This window comes from Micromesistius poutassou, assembly GCF_964030765.1.
Source record: "Micromesistius poutassou genome assembly, chromosome: 13".
Lineage (NCBI taxonomy): Eukaryota > Metazoa > Chordata > Actinopteri > Gadiformes > Gadidae > Micromesistius > Micromesistius poutassou.
The window spans coordinates 3,360,441-3,375,535 of record NC_140283.1 but is presented as its reverse complement, the minus strand read 5'-3'; the positions used below and the strand labels follow the sequence as shown (position 1 = coordinate 3,375,535).

The following is a 15,095-nucleotide window of genomic DNA, read 5'->3' as shown; positions in this document are numbered from 1 at the left end:
ACCTTAAACCCATATCTTCTTTCTCTGAATGGGTGTTTTTTTTTTATATCTAACCAGCCCTAACCCCGCCCTCCTCGGTCGCTATTGTTCTGGGGTATGTTTGTTGTGGGTTCGTTTGTAGCCTTGTTCTGGTCGGAGTCTTTACTTTAAGGTTTGCACCATGAGCTCCAGGTTCTCCATCTTGCAGTCCCTGAAAGAAGTGTCCGACAGGAAGCTGCAGCAGTACACGAGTGACATCGATGATGTCCACGGTGTTTGGCTGCAGGAGATCAAGCGAGAAGCTGACCGCGTGCTCACTGGGTAAGTTTGACCCAGTGCTCTGCAGAGCAGATCTTCTGGTGATTCACGTTCCCCTTTTTAACATGGTCGAGATTCACTCATTATCAGAACTTTTTCGATGACCTTATCATTAAGTTGCATCCACAATGGACATGTTTTCGTCCTGATTCGTGTAACTGAACATCAAATGATTTGGATTACAGGGATGTGAGTGCCCCTCCAGAATTGATGCCAAAAACTCCATCTCAGAAAAAAAGCCGCAAGAAGCGCGTCTCTCGGGTGTCCCAGGAAGGACCTTCATCCAGCAGACGGTTTGTTATCATATCACTGTCCTATTCAATCCCCTTTTAGTTGAAACTTTAAGAACGTATACTTTTTGTATATCAGAGTGCAACATGGATGTTGTTGGTGACTATAGCGCCGGTTTGGACTCAAAGAGAGAAATGTTTTGCCACGTCTCGCATTAGAGTTGCTGTGGCAGTTTCAAACAGAACAATGTCCCCGTGATGTCAAATAATTTGAAGATGAACTACTTACAATGTCTGAAAAAACCCTAACTACTAAGTACCAATCGTCAATTCTCGTATGAGTCCATGTATGTGTCAGTCAATATGTGTATAATGTGTGAGGTGACGTTGCAATGTATTTTTTTTTTGCAAAGTTTTTTTGTGGTTACTTGTTAATGCAGGGTTTCCAAGGGCAAACGTAGCAAAATACGGGGCTCCACTGTTAAACCCTTGGACTTAATCGCCGAAGATGAGGGCATACCCCGAGCCAGCACGTCAGGGCAGGTTGTCGAGCAGCCCAAACGCAGCACTCGCAGAAACAAACAAACTCAGCCCGAGGCATCACTGGAGGCAGACGCCTTCAGCGACTGCAGTGCGGAACAGGTGCCTGAGGAGGAACCAGAGGTTGTAGATATGGAGTTGGAGACGGCAGTACCCGACGCTGAGACAGAGCTCGAAACAGATGAGCCCCAACCGTGTTCCTCCATCACCATACCGTCGCCGCCTGTGATCCCCGCCCCCAAGCTCTCAGTGAGAATCTCTTCCACAGACCGCCGCTCTGCAGACCTGTTTGCAGAGCGTTTTGCGTCGCCCGGCCACAACGCCACCAGAGGAGTCATGGCTGGTACGCCCGGCAGGGCCCAACGCAGCTCCGTGAGCCACTCCCTCAAGCTGCGCTACTCCAAGGCCGGGCTCCGCCACAGCATGATGCAGGACGCTGTGCGCCGGTCCTCCAGGCGCTCCAAACTGAAGAAGAAGTCTACTCACGGTGGTAACACGACGTGCAGTAGCAACGCTAGCGGTGAGTCATGTTGCCAGATGGGCTAGTGGACAGGTTGGTTGACCCCCAGCTGAACGGTTACGTGTTTGGGAAACCACAGTGTCCTTACAGATGAGTAAATGCCTAACCCCTAGCTGCTCCTTAATGAAATGTATACAGGAAAAAGTTTCTCGATCTAAAGCATCTGCTAAATCAAATTCATTGCTGCTGTTGCAGATGATTCTTGCATGGGGACCAATGGAGAAGTGGAGAAGAATAGAGAATTGTGAGTGGTTGATCTGATATGCAACATGTTTGAAGTAAAATTGTACACATATACTACATGATTTAAACAGAACATAGAATATATTTTATTATATAGCCTAAAGACTAAATGCAGGACTGAAAAATAAAGACAATTGACATTTGAATGTTTCGCTTTAGGCCATCAGTGGAAAGCACAGAAGGTGAAACAGCGGTCGAAGAAGTCCAAGCTACTGCAGAGGTCAGATTTAAAATAACTATTCTAAAAAGGACTGCTTAGGTGAATATTAAAGGGGCCCTGTTTTACCACCAGGAGTGAGTGTGATACTTGGTGACATCACAAGTGGGTGTGTCCAACTATATGTATGATGGATAGATAGGCATCCCGGTTACTACAGTCCAGTAGGTGGAGTGATCTATCCAGCATGCACCTGGGTGGACACTCCCAATTGAGATGTCACTGAGTCACAGGGCAGGGCAGATTTTGAAACAGATTGTAATGACTAATCACAAAAATATGCCCATTTTATGCACACCTTTTTTGCGGCACGGTCCACATGTTTACACTGCCCGAGGTAAATCGCCCGCTTGAGCTAGCACCCCAATTTACCCTCCCGAACCCTACACACATTGGCGGTTTTGGTTTCATTCTGATGTAAATGCCACAGCTCCGCGGTTCCAGGTGGGGGGGCTTGGGTAGAGGTGTTGCTGCGTTGTCTACACAGAGACAACGCAGCGATATCAACATGAGCAGTTCTAACCGGAGAGAAAGTGAAATCCGCGAGCTGCTGACTATGGGAGAGAAGGTGATGAAGTCGCATTAAACAAAGGGGAAAGATGGTGCGATCTACAAGAAAGACGCAGAGGAACTTTCCTTACAAGGCTTTTGTCGGGATACAAAACAAGTGGTCAGCAAAATAAAGAATATGTTGGCGTTTTTGCACTTGTAAATAGTTAAACGCGTTTGTATACACTCAGATGTATACTCATTCTTGCATGCGAGTTTCTTGAATCCTAAAAAAAAATCAAAACATTCATAGTATGCAAATGATTCTAAAGAAGTCTACTCTCCGTGCGCAGCTCCGCCGTCTCCCGTGAACCAAGAAAGCCCGCTCCGTGAAGACGGGGGATTTTACCCCCTCGGTTTCACAACAGGCAACTTGAGATAAGACGGTGAAATTGCCGGGGCGTGCCAAGCCGCGACCGAACCGGCTTGGCAGTGTAAAAAACGCCTACACTCACACCTGGTGGTAAAATACGGTCCCTTTTTTTAAGATAATTTTATTCATTTGTGACATTTGCGTTGCTTATCTAAAATGGCAGACGCCTGAGCCGAAGCCAGTGGACCCTCGTGAGCGTGTCACTCGCTCAAGGGCTGACAACTCTCCCTCTGTGTCGCTCTCGCCTGCACTCCCCAGCGAGGTCAGAGACGTCCCCGCCAGTATCCCCTCAGGTTAGTAGGTTTGTCTTAAGCATTTCCGGACACTTCATTAGATGCTCCACTGTTGCCCCCTAGGTGTACTGATAAGAATTGTATATATTTGTTGTTTGTTTATGGACATAGGAAGCACAGAGAAAGCTGACGTAGGGAGTCGGAGGTAAGGTTGTACGTTTTTGTTTTTAGAAATTGCAAGTAGCTAGGATCTGTGATGAAGATGTTTTCAGTATGGTGCATTGTTCTCAATCTGTTGGTCCAACTGGAGTGTATTATACACTTTCATTTATAGTAGAGTTTTTGCAATGTCAACAAAGCTTTTAAGATCCTCTTCTCTACATCACTAGCAGCCTCAGGGTCAAGCGCAAATCCCCGGACATTCAGGAGGACAGCCCAACTAAGAAGCTCTCGCCTCCAAGGAAAAGTAAATTGGTAAGATTCAAATGTGTGTGTGTATATATATATATATATATATATATATATATATATTCCAATGGATTTTATCCCAAGGGTCTTGCAGGCAGGAGTTCAGCCTTTCTTCTTATTTAACCCTATGCGTCCAGGTGACGAGGCCCAACATGAGAGCCTTCCTCCAGAGCGGACAGAAGAAACAGAGGCTCATGACGACTCCGACATCTGAGGCACGCAGCACTGTGGTGAAGTCCTTCATCAAACACACCACCCCGCATAGGATCGATGCAAAGGTTGGTCTCTTCTGATTTGTCTTGGAAGAAAACGGCAAAGTGTGGAAATGAAACTGGTATTGATTTTGTCTGAATCCGTTCAGAGTGGTAATCATTGGGCACATCGTTGCAGTCACCATAACTCAAACGCAAAGGCAGGTCTTTTGTTTTCTTGTTCTTCCTCTTCTTCTACCGAAGATAAAGACAGTAATTTATCCCAAGGACTTGAAGAATGGTCTTGTGGCAAGTGAAGGGTTAGAGCCACAGTGTGTCTGATGGCATTTTCTTAATGCTAGTGGATTAGTTAGTGGAGTGGCCTCTTTCTCACCCTTCCCCTCTTCTTATTGGCTGGAACCAGCTTTTCCTACTTCTGAACCCATACAGAAATACCATTGTTATTTTTTAATCAATACATAAAAATAATAGTTTATGACAACCTTCATTAAAATCCTTTGCTGAGCTATTTTTTAGGATTTGAATCACATTTGTTTTCAGCGGAAATGGCAGGTATTGCTTAAGATAGGACACGACTTGAAGACTCAAGTCTTAAACTACACAAACCTGTTTTGTGTTTTTGACTGTGTGAATATTATATGAGTCATGGTGGATTCTCACAAACTAGCACAACCTATTTCTATTCTTGCAGTCCTGATAACCACTTTCACCCGTTTCGGTAGACATGTCACCTGGTTTCGAGTCTAATCGTTACTCTTCTCCCCCTAGTCAAAGGAACTACTAGAAGCCCTCAAAAGGAAGCAGGAGCAGGAGGAGGAGAACATGAAGAAGATGGAGGAAGAGAAGAGACGAAAGCAGGAGGAACAGAAACGGTCGGCACAGTTCAGAAGCTCTCGTTGGGACCTTCCAGGCCCTTGTGTTGGCCACATGGTTTTTAGGTGAACCTCGGGTCTAAGTCGTGTGATCGCTCTCACAGGAAGAGGGACGAGAGGCAGAGGAGAGTGATGGAGGCCCGAATGAAGGATGAGGAGCAGAAGAAAAAGAGAATCGAGCAGAAGATGTCCCAGACCGATGGGAAAAACAAAAAGGTTTGTAACGTGATTGCTATGTATTGTATTATATGGAGGATATTGAGTAGTCTATCATTTTGGAAAGCTTAACGATTGTGTGGCTATTATTCCAAGCAATAATCCATTAAAATATATAGTTTATTTGATTGGATGTGCTTACCTTTATTACCCTTACATTTATAATCCCAATGCTGTGTTTGAAAGTGTATAATTTTTGGCTCTTGGTATGTCATTCTTTTAATGTGTCTTCATACAGACGCGCGTTGAGGGCGTGGCAGGAGAAAAGGCCAAGCAGAAAGCAGCCGTGAAGCATCAGGAGGAGGTGGAGCAGAAGAAGAGGCTGGAAGAGGAGGCCAGACTCAAGAAGCTCCAGCAAGCTGTAAGACATTTGGTCATAAGAAGGTTGAATGGTGTGAATGTGTTTATACCACACACATTGCAGTAAACTTCTAGTGTGTGTGTGTGTGCGTGTGCGTGTGCGTGTGTGCGTGTGTGCGTGCGTGCGTGCGCGCGCCCGCCCGCGCTAATGGAAAATAAGGTAGATTTTTGCTAGGTATCCAAAGTGGTAACATATAGAAAAGACTTGCGCTGTGGTTTACTCCATTTAAAAAATGTATTTAATCGTTTTAATTCCCGACAAATTCCTCCTGAAGGAGGAGGAGAAGTGGCAGCAGGAGCTGGTGGTCAAGCGGGCAGCAGAGGAGGAAGAGCGCGCTCACAAGCTGGCTGAAGCCCGAAGAGCGCTGGAACTGAAGAGGGAGCGGGAGCTGGAGAAGGAGAGACGAGCTCTTGCTGAACGGTAATTAATTTTGTGTTATCATAATCATCATGATCATCATGCTAATGAGCCTGATGTTCTTCAGTCCCGTGTTGATTGTTGGTATTCACTCTGTTAATATGACTTTGTTCTCTTGGTATTGGTTCAGAGAGAGGGAGAAGGCTCTAGCTCTGCAGCGTGAGCTGGAGAGGGCAGCGAGAGAAGAGAGAGAGCTGGAAGAGAGAAAAACACTTGAGGAAAAGAGATGGCGGGTGAGCCCATAAAATACGTTCCCATATCATCCACAACCAAATGTGAATGCTTGTGTCGGTGTATTGTTGTGTATATAATAAATGTATGTCAATACACTATTTCCTGAAATGGAGTTGGGAGATTCCAATAATATATGCGTGTGAAACTAATCAAACCTACTGTTCCACAACAATGCAGCCCATTGAAATTTGAAATTGAACACTGACAACTGATTGGATGATCTCTTGGTCTCTTCAGGAAGAGCAGCAGCAATTGGCTGCTGAGAACGCTGCCCGAGAGGTGGAAGCTGCCAAGCAGAAAATGGCAGCCGCCTCAGTGGTTTTAAATAATGTTCAGGTGGGTGGGTGGAAAAAAAACCTGCCTAAATTGACAAAACTTTTGAAGTGCCATAACATACAACCCAACTCACTGGGCAGGGGCAACTTTTGGTTACATTTTGTATATTTCCATGTCATTGCATTCATGAGGAGAATAACGCCAATCTACCCTTGCATTCCCTAGAGCTCTGTGTTTAAGACCCCCGTAAGGACAGCTGCTGCCTTGAACATCACTATGGAGGTTGAGGTAATCAGGAACTACACTTACACAAATATTGAGATTTGAAATCGTTTTTCTACTACATCGAGTTACTCAATGTAGTAATCCCTTGATGGTAACTGGACATGTCGCTGACCCTCCCCTGCAGATATCCCCTCAGTCCTACAGCATCACTCCCAAGGGTGGCAACAAACCACTTCTTAAAAGCACAAATGCTGAGGATTATGGGATGGACCAAAACAGCGACGACTCCACTGATGACGAGGGGGCGCCGCGGAAACCAATCCCATCATGGGCGAACGGTATGGACAGACTGGTTATTGTTGTATTCATTCTATCCTAAAAACTAATTTAGCTTTGAATGCTAAAACATCGGCAACGGAAATTATAACATTTATATATTATTTTATTCAATTGTTTTATTCAATTGTTTTCTTTCAAAGGTATCAATCTGCAGCAGGCCATCACCAAGCAGTACTTCAATCCTCCAGATCTGCATTCCTACTTTGGAGTATGTGAGCCTCCGAGGCTGGAGGTCATCTTCTATAAGAACAAACCACGTTACTTCAAGCGCACCAGCTCCGCTGTGTGGCACTCTCCCCCCCCACATGGGCATTATTGAACATCGGTGATGGGTTTTATTTTTAGGTTTTGTAGGGTTATGGTTTTTAATAAAGAATGTGAATCTGTAAATGAGTGATTTTTGCACGTTGCAACCCTGCAAAGCTGGATTTACATTTATTTCGTAATATAGCTTTTATTCAAAGCTATTGTCCAAAGTGACTAACATGTGAGTGATTTTTCTACACAGAAAATCACAACGCTCATTTGTGAACCCCAGCAGGGAGTAGGGCTGGATGAGAACTGGTCTGTGCAGATCTAGATGTGACCCTGAACACCAGCATCAGGGACTTTAACTTAATGCTGATGGCTACAGGGTGCCAATGGAGGGAGATGTAGAGAGCTGTGACTTGTCTGCCTGGTTGAACAGCCGGCGTGCATTTGATGTTCTGTGCAGAGGTGCACAGTCCACTGGCTGCGGTGGGACCACAAGCAACCTGGAACCCTCCTATCTGTTCTCCATCACAGCCCTCAAAATTCTAGCATACCTGTTCATACTTATGGATGACATGACGGATGGACAAGCTCATTCTTTGCCAGGTTGAACTGGTGCATCTTCATACACACAGAGCCCTCTGGGAGGCATGCTGTCCAACTGCTGTCGCCTGGGGGGGGGAAAGAGTATTTCAAGTACTAAAGAGTACATCAAGTACTAGCAGGAGAACATGTGGTTCTCCTTCTCAAGGGAGGTTGTGTACAATGAGATTGTGTACAATGAGAGGCCCCAGAACTGACCCTTGGAGCACACCGGTCAACATAGACTGACACAGTGGTCAGTATGTCAGTCTAAGTAGAATGCCAGGTTGTTCTGTAATAGAACAATTAGCGAGGATTGCTGTGCATTTATTTTCTCGTTGTCATGTTTATCTTTATTATATAATGTAGGTCTTATTTTTTTGACAATGGGAACTATATGACATTGAGGGGAGGCCGAAATCCATGGACTGCCCTCGAGGACATGTATGCCTTTGTGTCTGTGAATATGGGACTGTACTGTACGATTGCACATGATAAAAGGAAATACAAATAGATATTAAAAAAAAAAAACATTGTTGATGACTGGGCAAAAAACAGTTGGGTGCTACTTGGCTTAGCACTACTGTATTTATATGAGCAATGTATACATTGAATATATAAATAAAAGGTCGAGTTATGTATCAGCCGTATTGTACACATTGATAGTGCATTGCTTTATTTGCTTCAGAGCATCGATTGTGAGGACTCAAGAGTGCGAACCATTATACACTGGATGGACGGATCGACCTGTCAACACCCCCCCCCTCCCCCAAAAAAGATTGTGTCCAAAAATATAGAATTTGTTCGTATCCGTGCACATCCACATCTCCATGTTGTCACAATGTCTACCAGAACTCACAAGACAACGATACAACCACTAGTTAGACGCTCAAGGCGTCTCACGGAGCGTCTGTATGAAGACGCCCCGCCCCGTTTGGGCGTGGTCACGTCCCTCTGCTAACCTAGCTCCCCGGCTAACCCTAATGATCCATCTGACAGGGCTTTGAGAGGAAGAAGGAGACACTTCTGCACCACCTTACCCCAACTGCTTATCCTGTGGAAAGCTTCAGTATCGCTGTACGGTCGAGAGACGGTGAAAAGAATGGGGACGCGAGATGACGAGTACGATTACCTGTTTAAAGGTAACTAAACCTACTCCGGAAAGGGCTAGCTCCACGGCTAGCGGGCTAGCCCGACAATACCAGGGGTGTTTTCCCCAAGACTGCTGCTATGTGAATTCACGATCCGGTTTATCGAGTCCGAATCGGGATTCCAGTTATCAGTTGCTGTTATGATCGCTTAACCTCACGATGTTAAACGGCATATGAGGCCGGTTTGTCCGGGCATTTCTGTCCATAAATATACCCTCCATGGCTGCATGTAAAACAATACGGAAATGGTGCAAGGCCGTGAAATAGCCTCAACGTTGTTGGTCTTAAACTTGGTGGTTATCGTGTGACACCGACATGACAGCCGGCGTCTGGTTAGATCCACACAGAGACGCAGTTTGTCCCCGAATAATGTGGAGATTGATGGGTTACAGGAGACACACAGTGCAGCGCAGCCAGTGGGACACTTCCTGACTGTAGTCTCTATGTAAATGTCTCCACACGTCCCTGGGCTTTAAGGGCCACAAACAGCAGACTGGGGGTCGACTCATGGCTGGGAATATGTTATATGTTAAAGGTCTACCTTCGAACACGTTCGATAAAACCTTTTTGTTTAACAAATGTATTGGGGATGTAGTTTTTTTTTGGTCTTTATGCAATTGGGAGTATTGTCTTTAAATGTGTATTATCGTGTTTGTTAAACCTACAGTGAGCTCTGTGTAGAACTGTATTATTATATCTATAGACATTTCTGCTTACATTGTGAAACAAATGACAATCAAACGAGTTTATAGAGAGCAGGACACTTCCTGTTCCCTCGTCACGAGCGATTATGTGGAGACGAGCTGCCACCCTGATTGGTCAAGTTAAAATGATGTGGAGACAACCTGCCATCCTGATTGGTGGAGTTAAATGATGAGTAACAGGTTACATGGTCTTTATCAACGTTTGCTTGTTGTATGCAAGTTGACCTCCCATTTACAACCTCTGCTGTTCTTTAAGCTAAGGAATAAAACAAGGTAACAACAGTAAAAAAATAAATGACAGTATCAGTATCTTTAATTCACTCGGTATCAGTATTAAAGAAATGTATTTATTCAATTCATTTATTTGATTTGTTTGTAATTTTTTTCCTTGTTTTATCATGTGCTGCTGTCAAGGCCACATTTCTCCTCTGGGATGTACGAAGTACCAATCTATTTATATAGATATATCTAAATGTTCAACTTAAATATTTGTAATCGAATTTCACAGAACTTGCACACAACCTAAAAGTTAGTTAAACAGAAGTTTGGAGTAATTCACTTCTGGAATGTAAATTAAATTCTAAACATTTGGTGAGATGGTCGTATACCTCAATTAGAGTCCTATACAAAGGTTAAGAAGCAAAGACTTACAATTGATGTGCCAACAAGCATACACAAGTCATGAACAATTCAATGATGCAATATATGGAAGTATCAAATGCTGAGATAAAACGTCTAAGGTCTACTACCTGTTCCCAGTGGTGCTGATCGGGGACTCTGGTGTGGGGAAGAGTAACCTGCTGTCCCGCTTCACCCGCAACGAGTTCAACCTGGAGAGCAAGAGCACGATAGGCGTGGAGTTCGCCACGCGCAGCATCCAGGTGGACGGCAAGACGGTGAAGGCCCAGATATGGGACACGGCCGGCCAGGAGCGCTACCGCGCCATCACCTCAGCGTACGTATCCTCGGGGAAACCGCCAGTGGACCACTAGTGGATTTTTTTTCTTCAGGAAGTTAAGTTAAAGAAACCATAACTTGTTGTCGTTTTTCTTCAGTAAGTTGAAGAAAACATAACTAGTTGATAACTAGTTGTCGTTTTTCTTCAGGAAGTTAAGTTGAAGAAACCATGAGTGGTTGTCGTTTTTCTTCAGGAAGTTAAGTTGTTAAAGTTAAGTTGACAAAACAATGACTGGTTTCTTCAACTTCAATTCCTGAAGGAGAAACAACCATTGCTGGTTTCCTGGTGTGACGGCTTGGATCCAGGTTGTTTGTATTCAACGCGTGTCTCGTCTGTGTCCCCTCCCCAGGTACTACCGCGGGGCGGTGGGCGCCCTGCTGGTGTACGACATCGCCAAGCACCTGACCTACGAGAATGTGGAGCGCTGGCTGAAGGAGCTCAGGGACCACGCCGACAGCAACATCGTCATCATGCTGGTGGGCAACAAGAGCGACCTGCGCCACCTCCGGGCCGTGCCTACGGACGAGGCCAGAGCCTTTGCAGGTTAGTCCCTGACGCCGCTGCGCCGCTGGCTGTCCATCAAGCTCTCCATCGATGGCTTTCAGACATGTTTCTTCTCCAAGCGGGTGGTTACGTTGTCGCGTTGCATAAACGTTTTGTTTTCACAAAGAGCTTCTTTGAGATTATAGTTCTTCTCTTGCTTTTCAAAATGTTAAATGTCATCTTAGGTGGTGGTTAACCGCCCCATGTTGAAGGCCCTCAAGGCGTGTGTCACCCGAGGTGACTGACGGGGATTCATTTAATGTTCTGTTTTGCAGAGAAAAATGGCGTTTCATTTCTTGAAACCTCAGCTCTGGATTCCACTAATGTGGAGACGGCATTCCAAACCATACTCACTGGTGAGTTCTTCATCATGCTCCACTCCATTACGATGACTTATAACTTCAATCGGAAGAGGGTTTTTCAGTGAAGTCTGACACTCGGGATTGAACCCGGCACCTTTCGGCTGGGAGTAGGTCAATGCCCGGTTCCAGCACCTCTTCAGAGCCGTTGGTTTTTAGGAAAGCCTTTAATTACTACGGTAGATACAGTTTGTAAATACTCAGGAGTCTGTCGAGGAATGTCCTCACACTAATGTGAGGGCTCAAAGGTTTACTCTATATCATGGGGCTGTATGTGACTGGCCTGACAGGGATTATGCATCTTAAAAGGCTAATGAACAACCTGGCCTTGTAGTCACACAGTCACAGTTGCTCTGACAGGACGTGGCAGCAATAATGATTTGCAGTTGAGGTCCTCAGAACAAGCCAGCCCCTTTTCAGCGCAGAGGCGGTAGAGCGCAATAAATCTCAAGTCACGCTAATCTTCAGACAAGAGTGCTATCGGATCTTATCAAGTAATTCCATAACGTAAGCCTTGCTTTTACCCAGAGTAGATTATGCGAGCTGAAATCAATATAAAAGATAAGTTGATGTAGCCAAATTCTCTGCCATTCTCCTCTCTGTGTGCGTTGATTGTTCTCGACCCAACATGGAAGTCACTGTGGATCAAAGCCTCCTCTGAAGGACCAAATGTAAATGGGATGTTTCCAAAACACTAACACTGTGGTCTCTGTGTCTCCCTGTCTCTCTGTCTGTCTGTCTGTCTGTCCGTCTCCCCGCGCCCACAGCCATCTACCACATTGTGTCTCAGAAGCAGATTGCGGACAAGCGGGACAACGACATGTCGCCCAGCAACAACGTGGTCAACATCCAGGTGCAGCCCACGGAGAACAAACCAAAGATGCAGTGCTGTCAAAGCATCTAGGACGCATGGAGCCACATTCCAACGAGAGCCGGCATCCCCCCCCCACCACCACCTCCTCCTCCTCCACCACCACCACAGATAAACAGCAGCGGCGCTGAGGTCCAGCTGGCACGCTGATAGCAGATAGCAGCGGGGCGGCTGTGGTTGATGCCCTGTATCCCAACGGAAAGAATAGAAGAAAAGAAAACACCCGCCGTTAGAATTACTCAGCTTCTCCCCCCTGCCAGGAAAGCTTTTATTTAGCAACGTTTTAATCATCAAATCCACTCCACGCTGTCTATAGGTATATCTTAGCGTTTTATTTTATCTGTGATCTTGAACTCGGCTTCTGACGTGTTGTCTTCTCTCCGGCTTCGTTGTCCCCGGGCGACAGGGGGTCGCGTTTGGCCCGCAGCTTTCCCCACGCGGCCGTCAGGTTATTGGTTTTCTCTCTGCCTTTCTTTTTGTACTGTGGGGAAGGACAAAGGGCTCCGTGCTTACTGAACTTTCTACGTGCAATCCATTCAACGTACACACTTTCCTCTCGAATCACGTCTCCCGATGGCACCCATGATGTGTGGGATGCCACCGCTTAAATTCCCTCTCTTCTGCCTGTGTACCTTTTTTTTTGATTTGCTTGTCTCACTCTCTGCCTCATGTTTCTGTTGCCACTGACATTGCCATGTCCTTAATCAGCACTCGAAGGTTGTGGAGATTGTGCTGAGCGGTGCAACTTCAAACACTTTTTTTTTTCTGAAATGTAACAAATTATAATTATTATTAATTTTATTATTATTATTATTATTATTAATCTTCGCAATACATATTCACTCTTACGATCTGAATGTTCTTCGTTTACTGGTTGCTTTGTGAGGGAACACTGGACCGTCTGTAGTCACGTGCATGTTCAATAGGGTTTTACAAGACTCATACTGTGCCCATCTCAAGCCTGCACAGGGATATCAGACACAATGCCCCGACGGTTTCAAAGTAGAACAACCCTATTTCATTCTGGAAAGTAGAAATGGCTGAAAATATTGAACGACCCGTTATGCATTGACCCAACGGGGGAACGCTTCGGACGCTGTTCTGAATCCAGAGCAGGTTGGGAACACAATAGATGTGTTATGAGCCCCGGTGGAACCACTACTTCTCCTATTCTCGAGCAGAGGCCGCCATGTCTTAACGTTAGTGTGCAGACATACTAGGACACCTTGTGTCTCACCCTCAACGACTTGGGTTCAGTCATCACCGCTCCTCGCCCGAGTCACGAGTCGCCCGTGTATAGCCTCATCGGGAATCAGCCGTCAACGTTCCCGAATGTTAACAGCACAACACTACTGGTTGCTCAGGATCACTCTGCCGCGATGTTCCCCCCCCCCCTCCCCCTCCCCCCCCACTTGAATGAAGGCTGCTGTGTTCTGTTGTGGTGCGCTGGGTTCACACTGACTCTGTCTGGCTGGACGCGGCCCAGAGCATCTCCCCGGTGCTCGGGGACGCTGCTTCCTTCCACCTGGAGGACCTCTACCCATCTCACTCCATTTTGTTTTAGGTATGAACTGTTGGCAAGCTGCACTTTATCTCTGAGTGTGTGTGGTGTGGTGTGCTGCAGCTGACTGTTAGATCTCTATATATATATACATATATAAATACAACCTGATGTGTCCCCCCTCTTAAAAATATGTATTTCTTTTTTTTAATTTGCACTGACCGCATAGCATGCATCTGTATCACGAAGAACGCACTACAGTTTATGTCTACATGTATGATTTTGATTAAATTTTTGGTTGCATCCTTGTTTTGATTGCTGGCGATATGGTGATAGCATTGAGCGCTCCTCTCTGATTGTAAGTGGCTTCACAAGTGCCTAGGGAAAGACTTTAAATTCTGTCTTGTACCGTGACCATCTGCCTTGGAAAGGTTGCACCACTCGCGTGTGTGTGTGTGAGAGAGAGTCTGTGTGTGTGTGTCTGTGTGCGTCCGTGTTTGGAAGTGGTGGTGCCCATGATGTGGACCCACAGATGGCACCGTCATATCCACTTAAATATAAAGTCGGTATACAATGAATGTGACGTTTGACTCCTGTTTTTCATTTCTCTTTTCGTTTTTCCATATGTATGTGCTTGTGTGTGGTTTTGGTTTTCATGAGGATCTTAAGCCGGGGGTGGGGTATGGGGTGATCGCTGCCAGCAGAGACGTTACATTTCTTTTAATGTGTATACCAAAAAACAACAAGCAGCATTGTACCGACAGCAACTGGTGATACCTTCCGTGGAGGGAACAGAAAAGGTTTTCCCCGGTCAAACGTCGGATTATAAAGTTACTGTGGTGGTCTCAAGATGCCGTGGTGGGTCGGCCCGGGGACACGGTCTCCTTGGGTCGATTGTCAACATGTTATTGCTTCTACAAGGAGGTGAGATGTAATTCACATAGTGAACGAATAGGTTCAATAAAGCAGTAGAAAGGTAAGCCTCATCAAAATGTAAAATATACTACACATGGTTCTTTTTTATATATAGTTCCATTTGTCATTATCACACAGGGTAATCGTCACTCCAGACGGGCGGTCTCGTTCCTGACCTTTAGAGAACAGTTTTAGCACTTGAAAAAACTGCACAAATGACATTGCACAAGATAAATTGTGTTATCTACATTGTTGGATACCCATTATCTCATGCGCATATATATATCTTTATATTTTTTTGTATTCTAATCTCACATTAACAAAATTCACCATTACCAATATAAATCAATACATGAAGATAATGGCATAAATACAAACCTAAGAGCTACCAAAACTCCACCTCAACACCCATGTTGATACAATTGGATTAAAACAAA

The 15,095-nt window shown here is 45.3% G+C and overlaps 2 protein-coding genes across 2 annotated transcripts; both read left to right on the top strand.

Annotated features, from left to right (window-relative positions):
• Nucleotides 1-160: 160 nt before the first annotated feature.
• LOC311357781 (inner centromere protein A-like) lies at nucleotides 161-7,141 on the top strand (the record flags this gene model as incomplete). Its single annotated transcript, XM_084477816.1, has 18 exons — nucleotides 161-300; nucleotides 483-590; nucleotides 968-1,587; nucleotides 1,783-1,831; nucleotides 1,990-2,050; nucleotides 3,133-3,266; nucleotides 3,378-3,407; nucleotides 3,592-3,676; nucleotides 3,808-3,948; nucleotides 4,651-4,754; nucleotides 4,859-4,970; nucleotides 5,209-5,331; nucleotides 5,612-5,751; nucleotides 5,879-5,981; nucleotides 6,220-6,318; nucleotides 6,484-6,546; nucleotides 6,668-6,821; nucleotides 6,963-7,141. 18 exons carry the CDS (start codon nucleotides 161-163, stop codon nucleotides 7,139-7,141), a joined length of 2,445 nt encoding a protein of 814 aa, XP_084333942.1.
• Nucleotides 7,142-8,618: 1,477 nt separating this feature from the next.
• Nucleotides 8,619-14,046, top strand: rab11a (RAB11a, member RAS oncogene family). Its single transcript, XM_084477626.1, has 5 exons — nucleotides 8,619-8,798; nucleotides 10,271-10,466; nucleotides 10,819-11,012; nucleotides 11,288-11,368; nucleotides 12,139-14,046. The coding sequence occupies exons 1-5, from the start codon at nucleotides 8,759-8,761 to the stop codon at nucleotides 12,273-12,275; spliced, it is 648 nt and encodes a 215-aa protein (XP_084333752.1). The 5' UTR covers nucleotides 8,619-8,758; the 3' UTR covers nucleotides 12,276-14,046.
• Nucleotides 14,047-15,095: the final 1,049 nt, after the last annotated feature.